At 40.1% G+C, this 19,736-nt stretch overlaps 2 protein-coding genes across 2 annotated transcripts in view; one reads left to right on the top strand and one right to left on the bottom strand.

Moving 5' to 3' along the window:
• Window positions 1-5,820, bottom strand: part of PLEKHG7 (pleckstrin homology and RhoGEF domain containing G7) — a gene marked incomplete at both ends in the record, with an annotated part of 35,102 nt that extends 29,282 nt beyond the window's left edge. Inside the window, 2 exons of the mRNA XM_082497702.1 lie at window positions 3,935-3,957; window positions 5,116-5,820. Of these exons, the coding sequence (XP_082353828.1) occupies window positions 3,935-3,957; window positions 5,116-5,820 (728 nt within the window). The remainder of the gene's footprint in view (window positions 1-3,934; window positions 3,958-5,115) is intronic.
• EEA1 (early endosome antigen 1) overlaps window positions 1-19,736 on the top strand; it is a 211,486-nt gene that overhangs the window by 111,298 nt on the left and 80,452 nt on the right. The window lies entirely within an intron of this gene.

Raw genomic sequence — 19,736 nt, 5'->3', positions numbered from 1 at the left:
TGCGTTACCCAGGGCAGTGGTGGAGTCCCCATCCCTGGAGGTATTTAAAGGTCATGTAGATATAGTGCTTAGTGACATGGTTTAGTGGTGGGCTTGTCGGTGTTAGGTTCATGATTGGACTAGATGATCTGACAGGTCTTTTCCAACCTGAGAGATTCTGTGGTTCTGATGAGGTGCGCTGAGTGCTACCCAGTGCAAATTTTCAGTGTTGGTAAGAATTGTGTAAAGATGCTTCTGAAACCTCTAGGGTTTCCACGATGCAATCTCTTGGGCAGCTTGGTTATTACACAAGACAGATGATGCAATATAATACAAGGAAATTCTTACAGTTGTCACTCCTGTACTAGGAAATTCAAGACATTTTTTTCAGGTTGGATTCACAGTAAAATTTTGCCAATGTATTATTGCTTTTTAAAGTATCTAGCCTACTTCAATTTTAGAATATATTGTGAAGTTGGAGGCTAGGGATTTATGAATATTAGTAATGGGAAACATAGTTTCATCTCAACTGAGTTAAATGGTGCTATTTCCCTAGATCAAAAAGGCTTTGAACTTCAGACACGCATACGTCTAAACAAGCTCTTCACAGAGGTATGCAAGTCTCTGACATGTGGGAGCACGCCAAGGTCACTTGGATGTGTGTCTACAATATACCTTTGCAATCTGACATGCCCGGGCTGATTAATGACTTACATGCCTAAATTATGTACTCATGCTTCACCAACGAAGGTACCGGTATCTGTGATCACCTGGCCCGATGCCTGTAGAAGTATTAGGTACATTACATGCTTTTGTTGGTTTTACTGGAGAAGTGAAACTACTGAAGTACTGTGTAATGCAATGTACCAGTTTTTCAGTCTGTATACAATATTTTGGCATCTTTTCATACCTGCAGACCCTGCCTTTTTCTTTAGTTTTTTTTTTTTTTTTTTTCCCAAGGGCAGAGGACTGAAGTGTTTGAGTGAAAGAAATGCTTGTACTTTAGAGATGAACTCAAGCACCTGAGGAGATATCATCTGCAATAATTCCTCCTTTAAATCTACCTGCTTTGTGAAACAAGATACTGTCACATGTTTGCATTACCAAGTTATGGAAAATTATTAAAGACACCGAAGCAGCTCTCATGGTCTGGAAAAATAAGTATCCTGTGTATATAGCTGTTTCTAGGGCATGGCCAGTTTCAGCTGATTGCTTTTTAGACGTCTCTGTCTTTGTATGTCCATAATCTTAGCCTAACTAGCTGAATCTTAGCCTAACTAGCTGTCCCAGGGAACTGCCATCTATATAAATAATCTTACTTAAATAACAGATGTTATTTAAAGGAATACCCACCAGATGACAATAAAAACAACTGAAGAGGTTACAAAGGTCAACATTATAGTGTGGTCACAGTACTGAGATAGCTGCCAGGTGACGACACTGTTACCCAGGTCACTCAGGGAGGGTATTTGGACTCCCTGATTCAAAGAGTTAGCATGACACTTTCCGGGCATATAAAATATTAAAAGGAGAAGAGGTGCACTTCAAGACAGGTGGGCCCAGCTCCCTCAATTCATTGCAAATGAGCTGCCTTGGCAGTTACTGAGAAGACTCTTCATTAGTTGGTTGTCTTTAGGAAATAGTGCAATCCAGTTTTCCACACAGCCTCTGACACGCTGAATGGTGCAAGGAGAAAAAGAACTCAGAGTAAACTAAAGGTTTTGTTTTATCAACATTTCCTTCCACTGCAGTGTTGGCTTTAGCATCTCACCTTGCCTTCATCACACACACCTCTCTCTGTGCTGCTCCTCTCATCCTTTCTCTTTATTTGTTTTGGCTGATTATTTTTAATTAGCATCGGTTCATCATGTTGCCATGCCGACAGAGATGTATTGGCATTCCTGACTGAGGGCTGTGTGGGGGAAGGCTGTTTAAAATGAGCATTGCTGCTTTAAGAAAGGCTTTTGAAAGTACAGCCTGGGAGCAGGGAGAAGAGATGTTCATTAAAACTGAGGGATGGAGGTGTGTTTTTACCCTGTATGGTATATGTCAGCCCTCGGAGGAGGGTTGCTAACTGTCCCAATGTGTTTCTAGATGGAAAGAATAATCTGACATTTCAGCAGTTTTGTCTGGCTGTGATAAGAAGGGATTAGCTGTTAAGGAGTTAGGCTAATGATTTGGATAAAGGAGGAGCTGAATACATCATTTGCCCAGACCTTGGACCAAATTTAACTTGACAAAAAAAGTTTAAAGCAGAAACCAGTGATTTTTGTTTTATATTTCTGCACATTCTAGTATCAGTCAAGAGAAAAAATATAAATCACAGTACATAATCCAAACTTCCTTTTGTCAATCTTTCCTGCTAATGCCTATGGAACAAAGCTTGCATCGTTCCTTGTGTGATTTCTTGATTTTTAGAATGTGTCTGGATGGAAGTCCAGAGCCAATATCCTAGCTGGCATCTAGCAGCTTTCCTCTGAAGCTGCCAGGCAAGTGGCACCAAGAGAAGGTGTCTACGTTAAATGTACGTTTGCATTCAGTATTCTTCAAATTCTGCCCTGAAGTTTGCTAGAAATCACACAAGTCCTCACACTGTTGGTGAGATATGCTTATGTACTACAGTCTTGACTTGGATCAGAGCAGAATCCTCCCATAAGAGGTACAGATCACCTGTTTTCACACCGAGACGCAAAAATCTTTCCCTCCCCTCCTCTCTCCATCTCTGCTGTAAATTCAAAGTGCTAAAGAGCGTCTTGGAAATTGCAACAATTCAGAAAATCCAGGAAGCCTCTTCCACAGTGAACATGTGATTTCAGATGCGCACACACATCTGTTAAGCCTCGCCTGGAGAACTGTGTGGTGTAGTGACTCACAGACTGTGTCAGCCTGCTCCAACCCACCCAGTCCCAAACATAAACGTACTTGAAACACAGACCTGTTTGTAAACTGCGGGTTAGAACAGAGCTTTTACCTGAAAACTGAGTAAATATTGGGAAGAAGAGGAGATACAGCTCACCTAATCATGTCTACTGCCTTAACAAGTGAAACACGTTATGGTAGAGTCGCAGAAGCAGTCTATTGCTGTTTGTTGTGAGGTTACTTCTGTCTTTGCCAAAACTTGCTCACCAGTGCTGGTGCTTTTGATATTCCTCACTCACCTGCCTGCCCCACCTGAAATGTTCAAGGGGACCATGCAGTAAAGTGAGCACTGCCCCATCCGTGAGAGAGGTATGGTTATTAAGGGACGTACTAGCTCCCATTTCCTTGTTGTGTGGGGAGAAAATAAACTTTGTTTCCCTTCTGTAAAAATTTGAACTTCTTAAGGAAACAAACATGGCTGAATCAAACTCATTTCTGATCAAGCTTTTACTTTCTGATAGGATTGCTTGGAAGAGCTTGATGCAATTCACCGCACAGTTCTACAGTATGCAGCACCTTATTTTGCCTGCTCTAACTTACAAAATACAAGAATTTGTCTTAGTTTGTAGGATTAACAATCCCCCCCATCCAGTCCTAGATCTGCTTTGCTCGTGTAGGAGAACAATATTGAGCTGTTCTGCTAGCTTCTTTGCTCGCTTTTCCCTTCCACAAAGTTTTGAAGAATGTCGCTCAAGATTATGAGATGTTTCACATTCTTCAAGCTGAAATCTGACACTGCTAATCCAAACAGCCAGACCTTTTGGCAGTTAGTTCCTAGTGCAGAGCTATGGTCCAGCTGAAATAGTGCACGGAATATAGCTAAACGCGTTGGGGAGAGGGCCACCTTTGGAAGAAAATCTCATTAAGAAGTCCAGTTTAACAAGCTGGTGACAGGCATTTCACAAAGCAAATCTACAAATTGAAATTGAGTTACACATACGTGCCTCGCTGTTCGGCTTTGTCTTAGAGTGAAGCGGATTCATTAAAGATGTAGAGAAGTGAAGCTTCGAATAAGATAAAACAAATATATGCATACCTTTGTATGGGCAATCCACTCTTCTGAAAGAAAGTGAGATATTCTTGTTACTTGGTCAGAAAGCAAGCAAGCAACCTGATTTTCTGAAAAAAGTACTCATTTGTTTAGAGAAATGTACTATGTAGAGTTAGGCATTGGATAATTATTTTCACTGTTGAAAAGAAAGGAGGAGAACTCATTTGATATCCAGAATGTTTTCTATATTTGAAGGTGGGGGGGAAATAGCTTTTGGCCTGTGGCACAAAACTAACTGCGTAGTAAAGAGCTGGTACACCCATTTAGCACCATCCGCATTCAGTGAAATGTGTTTGTTGGTGCTTTCCATAAAGATGGAGTCAAGCACGTGTACGAATTTAACTGCTTGTGCAAGTAACGCAAGGTCTTTGAGAGCAGATCTAGCAGCAAACTTGGCTTATGCAGGGCATGACTTCCTTGGGGTGAAGTTATGGGGGATAGCTGAACAGTATTTTGCTGCCAGGCAAAGACGGAGGGCTAACTCCTCCCTTGCTTATTTCTCTTTGCTGACGCCGGCACTCACTGGACCAGTGTTTCTTTTTTTCAGAAAACACACAATTCCCTGCTTGTTTATGGAGCTGAACGTAAAAATGGAGGGGGCCAGTGAGTGGCAGAGCTAGGTAAGTGGAAATAAAGAAAGGGAATGGGACCTCTTCCTTTGGTAGTAGCAAACCTTAAATTTGGCTTGACCATCTTTAATGACTTTATTCTTGGTTTTGTCGGGGTTAGTAGTGCTATTCAATACAACGGAATAGAGAACTGACCCAGCTTAGGAAGAACCCTGCTAAAGGACCCTGGAAAGAAAATAATCTTCTAAAACCCAAATCAGAACTGGATTACTTAGTCTTGTTCTTTTATATCCCACTAACAGTTATACTGGCCCACCAGGGTGAATGGAGAGAGGTGGGAAAGAGTGGCCATGTGCAGGAGTGGACTAGGCCAAGCTGGTTACCAAGAGACAAGGCTGGAACCGTTACTTCTTGCTGATTTGGAAGGAAAAATCTCCCTTCCTGATGAGCATAGAAGTTGGTCTGTTGTTGAAATAAACACAGGCCAGGTTGCAGTTCAGGTTAAGAATTGTGGTTTTGTTTGTGCACTGGGCCATGATGGACCAACACTGAACATGCAAGACTGAAAAGGAGATTGCATCATCCTATTCCTCTTACCTGGACACCCTCCTGTGGTGTAGGACTGGGGCAGGGGAGTCTCCTAGGCAGCGTAGCAGAGTTGGCTCTCCAAGAGTTTTGGAGGGTCTTATTGGGACTGCTGTTGCTGAGAGGATCTTTTTGGCTCGGCAGCTTCGATCTGGGGCCGGCAGACTCTGGATCTGCTATAGTTGTCTCAGAATTGGCTTTGGAAGACAGCAATTTTGCATGGACACAAGAAGGCAATGACAATGAGGAAGTCGTATTGCACCGAGGTGGACTCTTACAAATGTGGTGGAGAGAGCTGGTGTATTCCTTTTGATCCCCCAGCTGAGCTGTGCCAGGGCAGTCCTGAAATGACATTGCTTGTGAGGCAGAGGCCATCCTTAGACGCCTTAAAGTTGGAGAAGTGGAAATTCTGGCCAGAGCATGCCGGTCAAACTGGAAAGGGGCATGGGGGATCCCAATGCCCTCCTCTGCAGGAAGCTTCAGAAGTGAAGACTCTGTATAACCTCGTCTTCGAACGTAGTCACCTGGAGGCATGGTGGTGTCCATACAAACTGATACTGCCTGCGTTTCACAGGAACTGAAGCCATCTTCTAGACTGCTGCTTCCAGGCGAAGCAACATTTTCTTCATGAAGATCAGCTTCCCTGTTTAGAAGTTCCATCCTGACGCAGGTTTCTTTGACCAGGTCTAGATAATAATCAGAGCTTGGTTGTTGCATTCTTTATTGCAGCATGAAGTTTTATATCTGTGTGTGCCTAAGAAACATGATCAGAGAAGGTTCTTAAAAAATTGCCATATGAATTTTTGTATGGGAAAATATGCAAATAGAAAAAAATCTAAACAAAATAATGTAGATATGTGCACAGTACAGAAACAATTGCCTGCACTTTGAATCGTGCTTAAAAGTAGGTTTCAACAGTTTCAGGACCCAATTTTGGCAAGCTGTTTAAACAGCCTTGAGTGAGCAAGCAGTGTCAGCATCAGTCAGGAGAACTAATTAGATGGTAAAGGAGCTCTGCTCATCTGGTGCTGCAGCCACCTAATTTCCTGTTGCCACTCCCCCATCAATAAGTGAGACTGTGACACTGCTGTACACGGGATAAAAATGAAGTCCGTAGCTCTCAGGACTCCTTGTTGCACAATCGTTTATGTACAAATACTAATTACTTGCTGAATGCCTAAGCAAATACAATTTAACATTTATTTAAGGTGAGTCTAATCACTCTTGCTTTTCTTTTCAGCAGGAGAATTATTTTGTAGTAAACATATTTGATTACAACATATACATAAATGAAGACAACAGTTTATCAAAGTAACTTATCTGTTGTTCGATCAGTCAATAATCTTATGCTCTGTGATTCATGAAGCTGTATTTTAAGGTATTTTGACTAATCTCTCTAAAACTGGACTGACATTTCAAGTTATAACTGAAGATTATTAATTCAATCTCTTCAGCCTCTTTAATTCAGCTTCTTTGTTTGCTAAGAGGAATTCTGAATCTGTTCATGATTGCTGTCTTCTTTTGGGCACTTTTATTTATTAGAATGAGTTTATTCGAACATGTGTTGACTTTTTTCTTAAGCTATTTAATATCACACATTGAATATGATTTTTGTCTAATTACATAGTTGCATCGATTGATTTATAAAGTGATCAGAAAGAAATTATTTCATCAAGTTTGCTAGTTCAAAGTATTGTTTTTTCACAAACTCTTCAGCCATTAGGACAATCGTTCAGATGCTTACAGGAAGAAAAAGCATATCTTTATGATGGAAATGGCTTTCACAAATGTAGTGAATAGCCACAAATATATAAGCATCTATTAATTCCTCTTTAATAGATAAAGTCTAATTAACACATGCTTATTAAAATGGACAAACACTAAAAATCAAATTTGAAATAGATAATGAATAACAATAATGACAAATTATTACTATTTTCCACTTCAGAGCAAAGATATGATTGCATAACATTGCTCTGAGATTTGCTGTTACTACTTTTTAATCTTTCAAGACTTTTATTTTGTGAAGTGCAGTCACATCTAACTGATCATTGTTTGGCCAGGAATTCTCTCTGCTTTTTTGTTTTTTGGTTGTTTTAAATAATCACCTCTTCTCCATGCAGAATTTTGCAACTCGTCATGGAGCTTCCAGATATTCACATGAATAGTGTTCTGTTGCAGAAATATAAAAGTTTAAAGACATCTTTTCATGGAAATCTTATATTAAAAATATGACATATTTGCTTTTCGGTTCACCAAACTTTTTTTTAGTAAGTCAAAACTTATGAGTTTCTTTAAGAGTACTTAAGAGTTGCTTTTATGAGTAGAAATTCTCAGCAGCAAAATATTTGTGAAGAACGTACCTTGTTAAAAACAGTGCAGAAACATGCCACACACACGCAGAAAAATTAATGTATATGATTAAACTTACCAAGGTAGCCAGGTGAAGATTTACCAACTTCCAGTATGTCATGTCCTTTTCATAGCACAGCAATTAAGTCAAATTTTCAACAAGTGCTTGATTAACTGATACTAGGTTTAGCAGCAGCGTTTTCTCTTTGAAAGCCTCCTTCCTGAATGCTGGTATAGGGAACTAGTGTTTCTTCTTGTAGATTTGTTTCTAGGGGATTTGTTTATCAGGTCAGACGGAAGTGGCTTCAGGATCAATGCCCATTTACAAAAGGTAACACGATCCATACATTTTATTAAACTTCATTCCTTTTATAATTTTTTTTTTTGTACTTTTCACATTGATAAAGTTTGGCAAGAATGATCTGTCAAGTATGTAATAAGTTGCAAGAACAGATGAAATGCCTTCACCCCTCCAACAATCCTTTCTTTTTCCACTTGTCTTGATTCATTTGGCTGGATCTAACTGTGCATTGTTCATCCTTCATGGCAGAATAGTAGCGATACATCCCTTGGTTACATTATTTACAATTACATTTTAATTTTAACAAGTGAGTTAAAATTAACTATGTGAGTAATTCTGAACACAGACAGATTTTAGTATTGGAGTGTTTGAGAATTCATCCAAACACCAATAATGCACTATTTTCTTGTGTTGCAGAACTGATTGGAAACCATCAGAATTGGTTTAAGCATTCTTTGGTTGGGTGAATTGAAAGTGAAAATTGGGAAAAGATGGTTTATTTGGTAGATAACTTGTGAGGAAGCACTAACCTCCACAAATGTTCAGATCTATTGTGTAATTAACACGTATTTTCAGAGGGCTGAGTGAACACTTTGAAATGCAGAAATTTGCACTATGACATTTTCATTTTCTGTAAAGGTGTTTTGTTTTTTTTTTAACATCTTGTCCACAACCCAAAATATGGTACCCCAAAACTGGTATGAGTAAGTGCCTTTGATTTTGCTTGGCATCGGATGTGACTGTGGATTGAGGGAGAATACTTTGAAGACAAGGACAGAAGAAAACAAACTAGAAAACTCTTTGTAAGACTGTGACAATATTTATTTCAGTATGCATTGAGTTTGGTTTCTAAGAAAAAGAGATAAGTTAAAAAAAAAGGTGATCACCCTTTCTGATAGTTGATTGTACAAGTGTATTTGCTTTAAGTAGGGGTTTTAGGAACATAAGACTTTTCTTTTTCTTTTTCCTTTTTTTTTTTTTTTTGACTCCTTATGCTGCTGTCAAGGTGATATTAGGAGCAGATGAAGTGGAACAGACCTTACTGCCTGATGAAATATGCAAATATGTGGAGATTTTACAGTGTTCAAAGCTATCTTTTCCAACCCCACAGGAGAGACCTAGGTGCGCTGCAGTTGGGCAGGTTGGGGTGGTGAAGCTCTCCGGGAAGAAGTACAGGCTTCTGTGGGAAGGGGACAGACAGTCAGCAAGTGAAACCATACCCTTCCTGAGGGGGTGAAGCCACCTCTGTGGTGGGGAGAGCTGAGAGCTATGCCCTCTGCTCCTGGCACTCTACATTTTTGTGTAGTGCATAAAGAGGCTCTTCGGCTGCTTAGCTGAAATATTCTGAGTGTGCTTTAAAGCTGCTACTAGGATTTTGCCTCCACAACTTCTGATATGAAAGTATCTAGGTGCCCCTTTGCGAGCACCGGTCCCCAAATTAGTACAGGGTCTACCAGACCAGACCTTAGTCCTGCTCTTCAGCTCATGGAAGCCTCATCCTGAGTCTAAATCTGCCCCCAACTTGTGAATGTCTAATTCAAATAATGCTATTCTGTTTGCCTACATGCAACAGAGGATGACAGAGATGGCTGGGCTAGAAAGAAGGCTGTTGTACATCTCCCACATACCAAGACCCATACTTGGGCCTTGATCGCTGCCATGTGGGGTCATTTTTGAAAGAGGCAGTTGGGTAAACATTAGTAAAAGAAAGAAGTTAGAGTGCTAGCCTGAGATCAGGGCTGGCGAGAACTGCTCTCTGGCACGTAGTGCTGGGACTGTTGTTGTTTTTTTAATTCTAGCTGAGACTTATCCTTAATATGATCAGTATATTTACATTAACCAAGTAGCATTTATATAAAAAGTAGTTATTCTATTTTTTTCCCATTTGCTGGTGCTATAAATTGAAAACTATCTCTTACTTCCATTACTCATAATTAAAAATATTCTTAAAGGTTTAAACACTTCTCTGGCTTAACTTGGGGGACTATTTTTGGATGCAGGTGAAATCATAATTGCCCTCATTTTACCCAGAATTCACTTGTACTGCCTAGCTTGTCTCTTACTCCTAATTGTAATAAGGCAAGTACCTCTCTCAGTTTGGACTATTTATGTGTACTTAACTGGCTCCTATCACCACTTCTTCTCAAGTTGCGTAAACTACTATCTTTCCAAATTAGTATCATCCAGCTCCAACTATAAACTCAATCCTAGACAAACCTTTGCCAAGCATTAATTCTTTGCACTGTAATTTTCATCCTCAGAAGAAAATGTAGCCAAGTCGTTTAACTGACTAAGCTCCAGGTACCTTGCATGTGCTTTGTAAAATAGAGAACTACATTAGATGAATGGCCTCTTCTGGTCTAAATTCTAACATTGTTGCTCAAATCTCAGCTTCCTGTAAACTAACTTTACTCTAAAATACACCTCCACTCTGAAGCTAAAGTTAATCAGTTGTCTTTTACGCATCTTTTCCTGGCTGTCTCCTTTGAGCACAGCCAGTGCCTCAGTTCATTGGCCTTTGCTGCCCTGGACTGTAATGCTGCCATCAGCCTTAGCCATCATCTTTTAAACAGCTGCAGGGTTTGCCATATGATTCCTCCCAGGGTTAATTTCCAAGTAAGACCTATGCCCCCTTATGGATCAAGATGATACTTCAGGTCAATGATCTCTGCTAACTTGAACGTAACCATGTCTATCCTAAGTGTTTTTTTCCAGCCGTTGTTGTTCCAGAAATACACACAGCCAGATGTCCTCACTGGCCTCTGCAGTCACCTTCTGAACTCGCATATTAGTCGTGCTACTAAGCCTCTGTATGCTGAAACCTTATGCTTCGTGTTGCCTCAGCAACGTAGACCAATGGCTGCTCCGGCCAGCCCTCTCCCCTTTTCACCCAGCAAGTCACTTCTTAATGTAGGAGATCCCCAGATTCTGTCTGTACAACTCCTTATCCTCTCATTTGTTTTAGCCTTAACATTAACGTAGGCTCATTTGTTTGCCAGAGGACTAACTATAGCCAGGCGGACCAAACCTGTTCTCAGCTTTGCTGCCTTGCCTCTTAAGAGCCAAGCAATTCTCATAGTTTGTGGTTTTCTGCCTGATATAACCCAAAACTCAGGCTGAGCTGTAGCCTTCAGATAGAGAAATAAATGAGTGCCGCATTGTCTAGAAGTGCCTCACAGCTCTGTTATGGACCTCCCCCTAGCCGTAACACACCTAGCCAGCCTTTTTGACTACTGGCAACCTCTTTAGGGTGAAAGGTCCAGAAATAAAATAATGTGGTCCAGGATTACGTACCTCCAGCAATGTCCCTGCTGGCCCTTCAGAGATATGTAGGCTATCAGAACTGGCTGGAAAGGTCCTCAGCTTTCTTCCGGTGTTTTCAAACATCATTTGCTGAATTTGTTCTTTCTTGTGCTTCCCTGAGGTCTCTCTCTTGTTCTGTATCAGATCGTGTGTCACATCCAACCTGTCTCCTGCTGCTGACAAGCATAGAAGGTCTCTCACACATTGGCAACAAGCACAAGCAACATCTCAGCTATACCTGGCTGGATGGGGGCCTGGATTGCATCCAGGCTGTAGGATAGGCTCATAGACGGATTTGTGCTTTGTTTTCCGCATACCAGAAAATGTCAGGTTGCTGATTATCTGTTACCTCTTGAAAGGTCTCTATGCATCAGCCAAAAAGGTGTTTTATTACAATGCCTCCAGCCTTTTGGCTGCTTGTCCTCAAAACCTTGCATGTTCTCTAAACTGAGGTAAAAAAGCTTTCTCTGCTCCACTTTTCTTCCTCCAATCCTCCATTGATGGAACTGTTTGGAAATGGGCTTTACTGTGTCCTGTTTCAAATAACCTCCAGAATTCGGTGTATCCTGACCATACCCACCTAGGTAATACGCTGTCTGAGCACTGCTCCCAGGTTAGTTCCTTGAACGGAGGATTGCTTCTGAGTTCATGTGATGTGTTTATGGCTGCTTGACAGCCCTTCCAAAACAAGAGAATCAAATGGCATGTCTTTGCAGTCCTGGTAATAGCCCTGTGGGGTCCGTGGCAGCTTTGCAATATGACCTGGCCTTAAAAATCAGTCTGTGTATCTCACCTCATCTGCTGCGGTCTTGTAGGAGCAAACCAAGTGCAGTGGGTTACCGGTACTGGAGCTTGGTGTGAGGTTATGGGTTTCCAGCTAGAATGCAAGTCAGCGTGGAGATCTGCAGGGCAAGCCAGGTAAGATTTGGTCCTAAGGTCAGATAGCCTACACTGTGTGTGGGGGGGCATCCTAATGAGGGCTTAAAACTTCAGAACACACTTGGAGTCTTATCTCTTGGTCTATCAGTGAGTTTCCTCCAGGAGCATTTCTGTGGTGAGAAAGTTGGCAGATGTGGTCTCAGCACAGATGCTTTCACAAGATAGGGTAGAAGCAGCCACACCAATTAAAAGTAACTTGTTAAAAATAACTCATTCCTGCTGTCCCAATCAAAAATCTGAGATCCTGCTTTCCATATACTTAGCTCTGAATAACTCTTAACAGGCTCAGAGCACAGATGTTGTTGACTTCAGATGCAGCTGTAAGTGTTCAGCTCCCTTGGTAATCAGACCTCAGGTCTCAAGTCAAGTGCCCGGAGAATAAACAGCATGCACTTAGTGACCCCTATGAAAACTTCAGTTTAAATGGCTCGGGCAACACCACAAAGAAACTATGCAGTAGATGAAAAGATAAAATCTATTTTTCTGGGGAAACATTCACATGAGGATGTCCGTTTCTTTCCCTATGAATGCCAGCCTCGGTCACCTCTTGCTTCTCAGCTTTTGAACAAATAAAGAGCAGTGGTCCAAAGACGGCAATCTGCTACATGCCTTAATGCTGATTTATTCCCAGAGTTAGGACATCCTGTACCCTGAGGAAGGGTCTCATCCAACACACAGTGTGAATGTGCTATTAAGATACATCGTCATGCTGGAACTGGATGAAATGGGGCAGGGGGCTATGCAACCCTTGCTTCATCATCTGAACCGTCCCCAGAGAGACCAAAAAAAGTAGCAAAGGAGATATATGTTCTGGTTCTTTCTCATTTCTGGGTGCGTAGCTCTGCAACCAAAATATTGGTCTTCTAAAAGCCTACAGGCTCCTTCTCCCATCCCTCATTAAAGAAAAAAGAAAGGATGCTTCCCGTTTTCAGTTAGAGGGGAAAGTCTTGGCTTGTCCCAGAGCTGCAGCCACAAAGCTTGCAAGTTCAGCTGATGCTTCCAGTAAGTGTGGACAGAAATCTTTTGAAGTTTAGTCCGTGAGACACTGTCTGCCATTTTTCCAAGGCTTTACCTTAGACAAATTTCGGCAGATTTCATGGGACCAACATAAATTACACAAAAAACATTTTTTTATTTGCCATCAATATTTCAAGTGACTAATCCAAAACTAGACTTGTATAAGAAGAAATTCCCATTTTGTTATTATGGGAATATATATCCTCTAGGATTGCCCTCAAAAATGCAGAACATTTTGCCTGAGAAGTTTCAAAAACTTCAGTTAATAGCAGACATCTATTGTATGAAACCTCTGCCAAATGTTTAAAATCTGGCAAAGCAAATGGGAATTTAATAATAATGAGAGCAAGTATTGGATGATTTTAACATGCACTGCCAGTTCTGCCTTTAAAAATAAGAATTTTATTTTTTTTAAATCAGTAGACAGTAATACTTTTACAGTAGTTAGCAGGCAATGCAGTGTGCGTTCCCACTTTTACACAATGATTTCTGTATAAAGCATTTATTTTTGAACTTCCTTGGGAGCAAACAAAAATATGACTTATGGAAGAAAAACAAAACAAAGACAAAAATACACCATCCCCACCCCCCAGTATTAATAGAAAAACTTTCTAAAATGCTCTGAAAAGCAGACACCCTTTCTATACTATAGAACCAACTTCTATGGAATTCCAAAGGTCGTTTTTCTGTGTATCCCAAACTGTATGGAGAAAAGCCTCTTTCCATTCAGAAATCAGTGACATCCACAATGTAACTAATATCCAAAGGCGATAAAAGGCACAGGAGGAACAGAGTTGTTATTTCTCAAACACTTACTATTTTTTTGTATGAAACTATCTATTTGGTTTGCAATAATCTGTAGGTATTTCTGTTAAGGTAACGATATGTAAAGTAATAATAAGGGGCCAGCTTTGTTTTGGGCTGAAGTAAAACAGAAATGACTTGACTGTCCTGGCAAAAGTTCCCTCTATCTAACTTTGCTCTGGATCTCGTGAAGCACTGTTTTGGGTAGGTAATGTTTTTATGTTGAAAGTACGTCACTTCAAGAATTGAAACCTTTCCATTTGAAGAGTTACTTCCAAAAATATATTTAGGAGAAAGCATTTTTTGAGTAGTATTGCACATAATAGGAGTTACTTCCAAACTACATAATTCAAGAAATCCGCTCTTTTTAAGAAGACTTTCTTCAGCTTGATTTATACATCCTTTCATGGTTCCTCTTCTCTTCTGGGAGTTTCTTTACAAATTCGTTGGGTGTCAGCTTGAACTCTAGCATCTCGGTCACAACATTGATAGCTCTTAGCGATATAGGTGATTGCCTTTCCTGTCAGATGCAGTGCCTGGTTTTCATCTCTCAGCACCTAATCTAAAAACACGTTGTGTCATGCAAAACAGGATGCTGAAGCAGAGTTAGGAGACAACAGCCAAGGGATCAGGTCTGAATCTCACCTGGTAGATCAGAGAGCCGCTGGCCTGCTTTCTCCAATTTCACTTCAAGTTATTTGGGAGAGGAATTCGTCTCATCCACGTGTAGGCAGGCATGCATGCAAAGCAACCATTCTTCAGCCCCTCTGTAGTCAGTGATAAAGCCTATTATGTAGTCAGTGATAAAGCCTATTAGGTGCGCTTCAGGGAATAATTCATCTCATGCAGTGCGCTTCAGGTCATAATTCATCTAACCTATATTAGGCAGCCATTTTAGGATCCCCTGTAGATGTTACTATTTCTCCTTAGTGGCTATTTCAGATTTATCTATCCATCTTACATGATTCCTTCCTACGGTCTTCAAGCTGTCTGGCCCCTGGCTGCTAATGATCATGTTTACTGGCCTGACTGTTAAGCATGATGCTGTCAGATGCATGAAGTTTACATTGGGGTTGTCTAACCTTGTCTGTTCAGGAAGGAGGGATAAACTTGTGCCTTATCTTGTTTTTGCGTTCTGATCCACGGGCATGACCGATGGATCCCGGTCCCTCTACTGCTGCCTTGCTGGTGGAAAACTCTGCAGTATACGAGGCTTCTTGTCAGCAAGGAGAAGTCCTACAAGAACTTGCCCTGGCTGAAAGTGGCACCAGCTAGGACAAGGATTTGCTGTGCTACATAGGTCAGCTGTCACACAATATACACAACAGTAATGTGCCCGAGGAGGGGGCAAGAGGTTAGAGCTTGTTGGTGTGCTTGGGGGACCTGGCATAATCTGGGTGATGTGTGAACTTACTTTATTTCTCAGAGAATTTTAAGGGTCTTGCAAAATATTTTACCTCATTTCACAAATGACAAACTGAGAGAGAAAGAAAATAAATAAACCAGCAGCAATTCAACGAGACTTAATGGGTCAGGCATTTTCAATCCTGGATTCCAGACCTCCAAACCTGTGTCTTCTGTGCAGCTGCAGCTGGTCTCAGACAGTAATATTCTCCTCTCTGCAAGTTAATTAGTGCAGGAATAGAGGTGTAAAGGAAAAAACTGTTGTGTTCCAGCTGAAAGCAAAGTGACTTTGAAATGGAGAAAGGAATCAGCTTGGCAAATCATCAGTCAGGAATACAGACCTGAAATCTGTGCACTTCATTGTTGACAAAGGAGACTAATTCTTTTACTTTAATGTGGTTCCCAGGACGGCTGTCATTAAATTAAAAGTTGCAGAGGTTTTCTCCCAGTGACCTTCAAAACCATCTTTTTCCCAGCTCAGTGTAAAAGCTGTAGGCAGAAGAGTAACACTGAATCAGAACCTGGCATCCTCGTTACTATGAGCATTATATAAGGCTGTTATGGTGACAGATGTTGACTGGCCAGCTATGGGATAAATCACAAGATAAAGCTGTAGGTGAAAAATCATAGTTTTACATTAGCTTTCAATTAACTAGCCTCTATTCTAGCCTTAAGGATGTTTATTTTTTCCTGGCCAGCTCTGTATGGCATACCACCAGGGAACATGTAACATTGGGAAGAAAAAGTTTTGAATCCCCCCCAACATTGTTATACTTTGGCATTAGTTTATCCAGACAGCTGGATTTAGTGGATACAGTTGTCCTGCCAAGACAAGACATGTTGTAAAGAATGACATCTGTTCCTGTTTGCTCATCAGTGGCTTCCCACAAGATAATCATAGTAATAAAAATGACAGGATTCCCATCAAATGTCTACAAACATTTTTCCATTCTGCGTATGCATTTTAGGGCCTAATGTTCTGTGAGAGGAGATTACTTTAGAACAAAAAAATCCCCAATATTTTGGAAAGTTATAAACTCATGTCTGGTATCATCAAGTTCATTCAAATTTATCATCTAAATTCAATAAATTACACCTATTTTCCAACTGAAGAATATATCAGAACAATAGAAGGGCAAGTTCAAGGGAATTTTTGCTGCGCTTACTTACCTGGTTGCCAGATGTTGCTGTTAGTATTAGCTGGGCAAAGAGCTTTTTGATTTTGGTAGCACATATCAGTTCACTGTTTGGAGATGCAGACAGTGGATCATTCTTTTTTAATAGTGACATTTGAAGCCTTAAGAGGTGATGTTTGGCTGTTAGCAAAACAATGCATGGGAAATGCTATCTTATGATGTAAATAGAAGGTACGAAGCTCACCATAGAGCTAGCACTGCTTCTGGTACCCCGCTAAGAATGGGTGTTCAAGTGATGTAGTCATTTCAGTTCAGCAAAACCTCTTGAATTACCCTGAGTTGTCCTGGCTGAGAATTTGTCCTGTTTATTTGTCTGATTCAACCATATACAGTATTATCTAAGCACGACATGACTGACCATCTCCCAAACTGGGAAACATTGCTTTGGTTTTTAAATGAATTTGAATTGTTATTGACAACATTTTGTCAATGAAGGAGGCATTGACCATTTTTTCCTATGGATGTTCAGGGGGATGAGAGGAAATTTGTCTGTACTATGAACTGATGAGAGAATTCATCTGAGTTACGATGACTACACCCGCTCCTATGGTCTGTTTCTTTTAGCCTTAGCTTAAGGAGAGAAGATGATGGAGGAAAACAGGGATGGCATTTCTTATAATGAAAATAGATGTAAACATAAAACAGTTGTGGTGATTTTTCTTTCTGCCACCTGGTAATTTTCTTACCAGCCTCTTCGCAGCCACTTAAAAACACCTGGGAAATTATTACAATACAACTGACTTCAGAGGTTGTTTCGGTGTTGACAGTCAGAAGGCAGCGATTAGACTATTAATCCCTACTGATTGCAACATAATACAAAGACAAGCAAAAGAAGGCAGCTTTTTTGTTGAATTCATCCTCAACATAAAACTGAGGACCCTTTGACTAGGTCATTAAAAGAGCTACTTCATTTATAACATGAACCATATGGGAACACCTCTAAAAATCTCTGGTCTGCCCCCATGCATCCTGGAGAGCAAATCCAGAGGTGCTGTTGACTAGCGAAGAGCATCACAAAACCAGGCGGCCATTTCCCTAGAGCTGGGAGCAGCTTTCTTGTTTTTCTTCAGTGCTGTGCCTTTGACATTTAAGAAATAGTTAATGATTGTCCACTACAGTGGAAAAATCCACAGATTCATCATCTTGACAGAATATTCATACACATTTCTATATTTTAGATCCTTTGGTAGCATGCTGCACTAACATACAGTTACAGCTACAAGCTCCTATGAATAGCAGGCTCCATGGAGCTGGTGTCAGCTATTTTGGAAATCAACACATCTGAGTGATTTATACATCCCTCTTAGGAATAAGGCAGGGAATTTTAGCTGTGTTGCTTAGACCAGAATTGCACCCACCCCTGCAGACATGTGTTAATCTAAAAGGATTAATTAATACAGTCACAATCTAAAGATTAGTATAGTGACAACTCTATTCTTTTCACATGCGGAAAGAATGAAATTATTCAGAGCTCAGAATGTAATTTCCTAAATGGGAAAACAACAGCATGCATGCATGGAGTGGGTTTGCTTTTACTCTGGATGTTTTTTTTTTTTCCTTCAAAAGTTGTGGCAGTTACAAAAAGTATTCCACAACCCTTTAGTAATGGTCGGAGTTTGCCAGCTGGACTCATGCTGAGAGAAAACTACTCGGTGAAAATGTCCAAAGAGGTCAGCAGAAAACAGATACAGATGGGTGTGTTTCCTGATGGAAAGTATCGGGTAGTACTGAAGACAACAGTTTGTGGGAAAAATAAATACTTTCAATAAGCACGTTTACAATGAATCATTGAAATGGCAAATAGAACTCAGTTGATAATGTACCCTTACTTACAAAGTGTTTATCTTTAATATTTAATTATTATTTTTCAAAAGAATAATACCTCAAGAGAACAGTCATGGTACTAAGAAAGAAATGTTACCTTTATTTCCAGTTGGAGTTTTGTATATCTGCTCAGAGAGAAAACAGAACTCACAATGAAGTGAAAAGTGGCAAGCTGCTGCATGTAGGTCTTTGTTGAAAAAAAAAAAGGATAAGAATTTTCTATTTGTTTTTAAATTTGAAATATTCTGATAGATTCATCTGATAGTCACTGGGTTCTCCTTTTTTATATTGACTAGCTACCAATTGTCTCATGGGCTATTTTCACATCCCCTGTATGACAAAAGTGATCGATTGATTGATTGATTGATTTCTGCTATACAAAAGTGCTGAAATCCTTGTTTCAGTGATGGTGGCAGTGGTTCTGTTGTTAAAATCATTAAGCTCTGAGATTTTGGGCTTACAATAAGTCCTTGCCAGTGTAACATAACTTTTGTATGTTCCGGATGGTGTTCACTCTCGCTGTCTGCTAAATAAGACCTCTTTTGGGAACCTGTCAGTTATTGCCTCCAAAGGGCACCTTGCTTTGTGCCAAGGCTGGAACACTGAATTTGGGGCTAATGGGAGATTACTGACTACTCATTTCCGGGGTTTTCTGTTTTTCCTGAGATGTAGCACCGCACATTGGCTGGCTTTGTATGATCCGAAAGAGTCTAGACCTTGTGCTTCATTTCTGTGGGAGAATGATCCCGGCTCCTCAGAACTGCCAGCCTGGAGGCTCCCTAGCCCAGCTTGTTGCTAATGTACCAGTCACTAGAATTTCTTAGGGCAGTGTCTGCAGATCATTTCATCCTTTATCTTTCAGTTATATTGCGTTTATTTCATCCTTTGCTCTTTCACTATGTTAGCTTTTAACACGTAATGTGAACCAATAAAAATTCTGGCTGAAGGAAATAATTTTGCATGTTTAGGACTGAAATTTAGAATTCTGAGAAATGTATTTAAGTGCTTTAAGTTTTCAGGTGCCAGAGCCAGTTATTAAAAAAATCATGGAATATGTATTATTTTCACAGAATATTTCTGCATTGCTTAACAGTCTATCTTGTTAAACAGTTCTTCCTATATACGTCTTTATTTCTCCATTATCAGGAACATTTTATTATAGAAAAAGGATGGAAAAAGCTCATGAGTGGGTCATTTCTCCATCTCTAAAAAGTTATGATAACATAACGAAGTTCTTGTGAAAATTTCCTTCCAAAGAAAACCTTTCTTCTGCATAAACTAAGAAGTTGAAGAAGGTGGAAACACAACAGCTTTTAGTAACTTAATCCATGTCATGTTTCTATTTTCTTTAATAGAAACAGTTTTGAAGTTGCTTTTTGCTTTCTTTAAATATTGCCTGAATGGTACTTGAGTTTATCTTCATTAAATAGACTCAATAATTATCTAATAGTGTCTGAAAGTTGTTTGAAACACTGTTCAGTTGTAGCTCATCT

Source organism: Vanellus vanellus (genome assembly GCF_965231255.1).
Source record: "Vanellus vanellus genome assembly, chromosome: 1".
Classification (NCBI taxonomy): Eukaryota; Metazoa; Chordata; class Aves; order Charadriiformes; family Charadriidae; genus Vanellus; species Vanellus vanellus.
The sequence above is the reverse complement of the archived record's forward strand: the minus strand, read 5'-3'. Positions and strand labels throughout refer to the sequence as shown.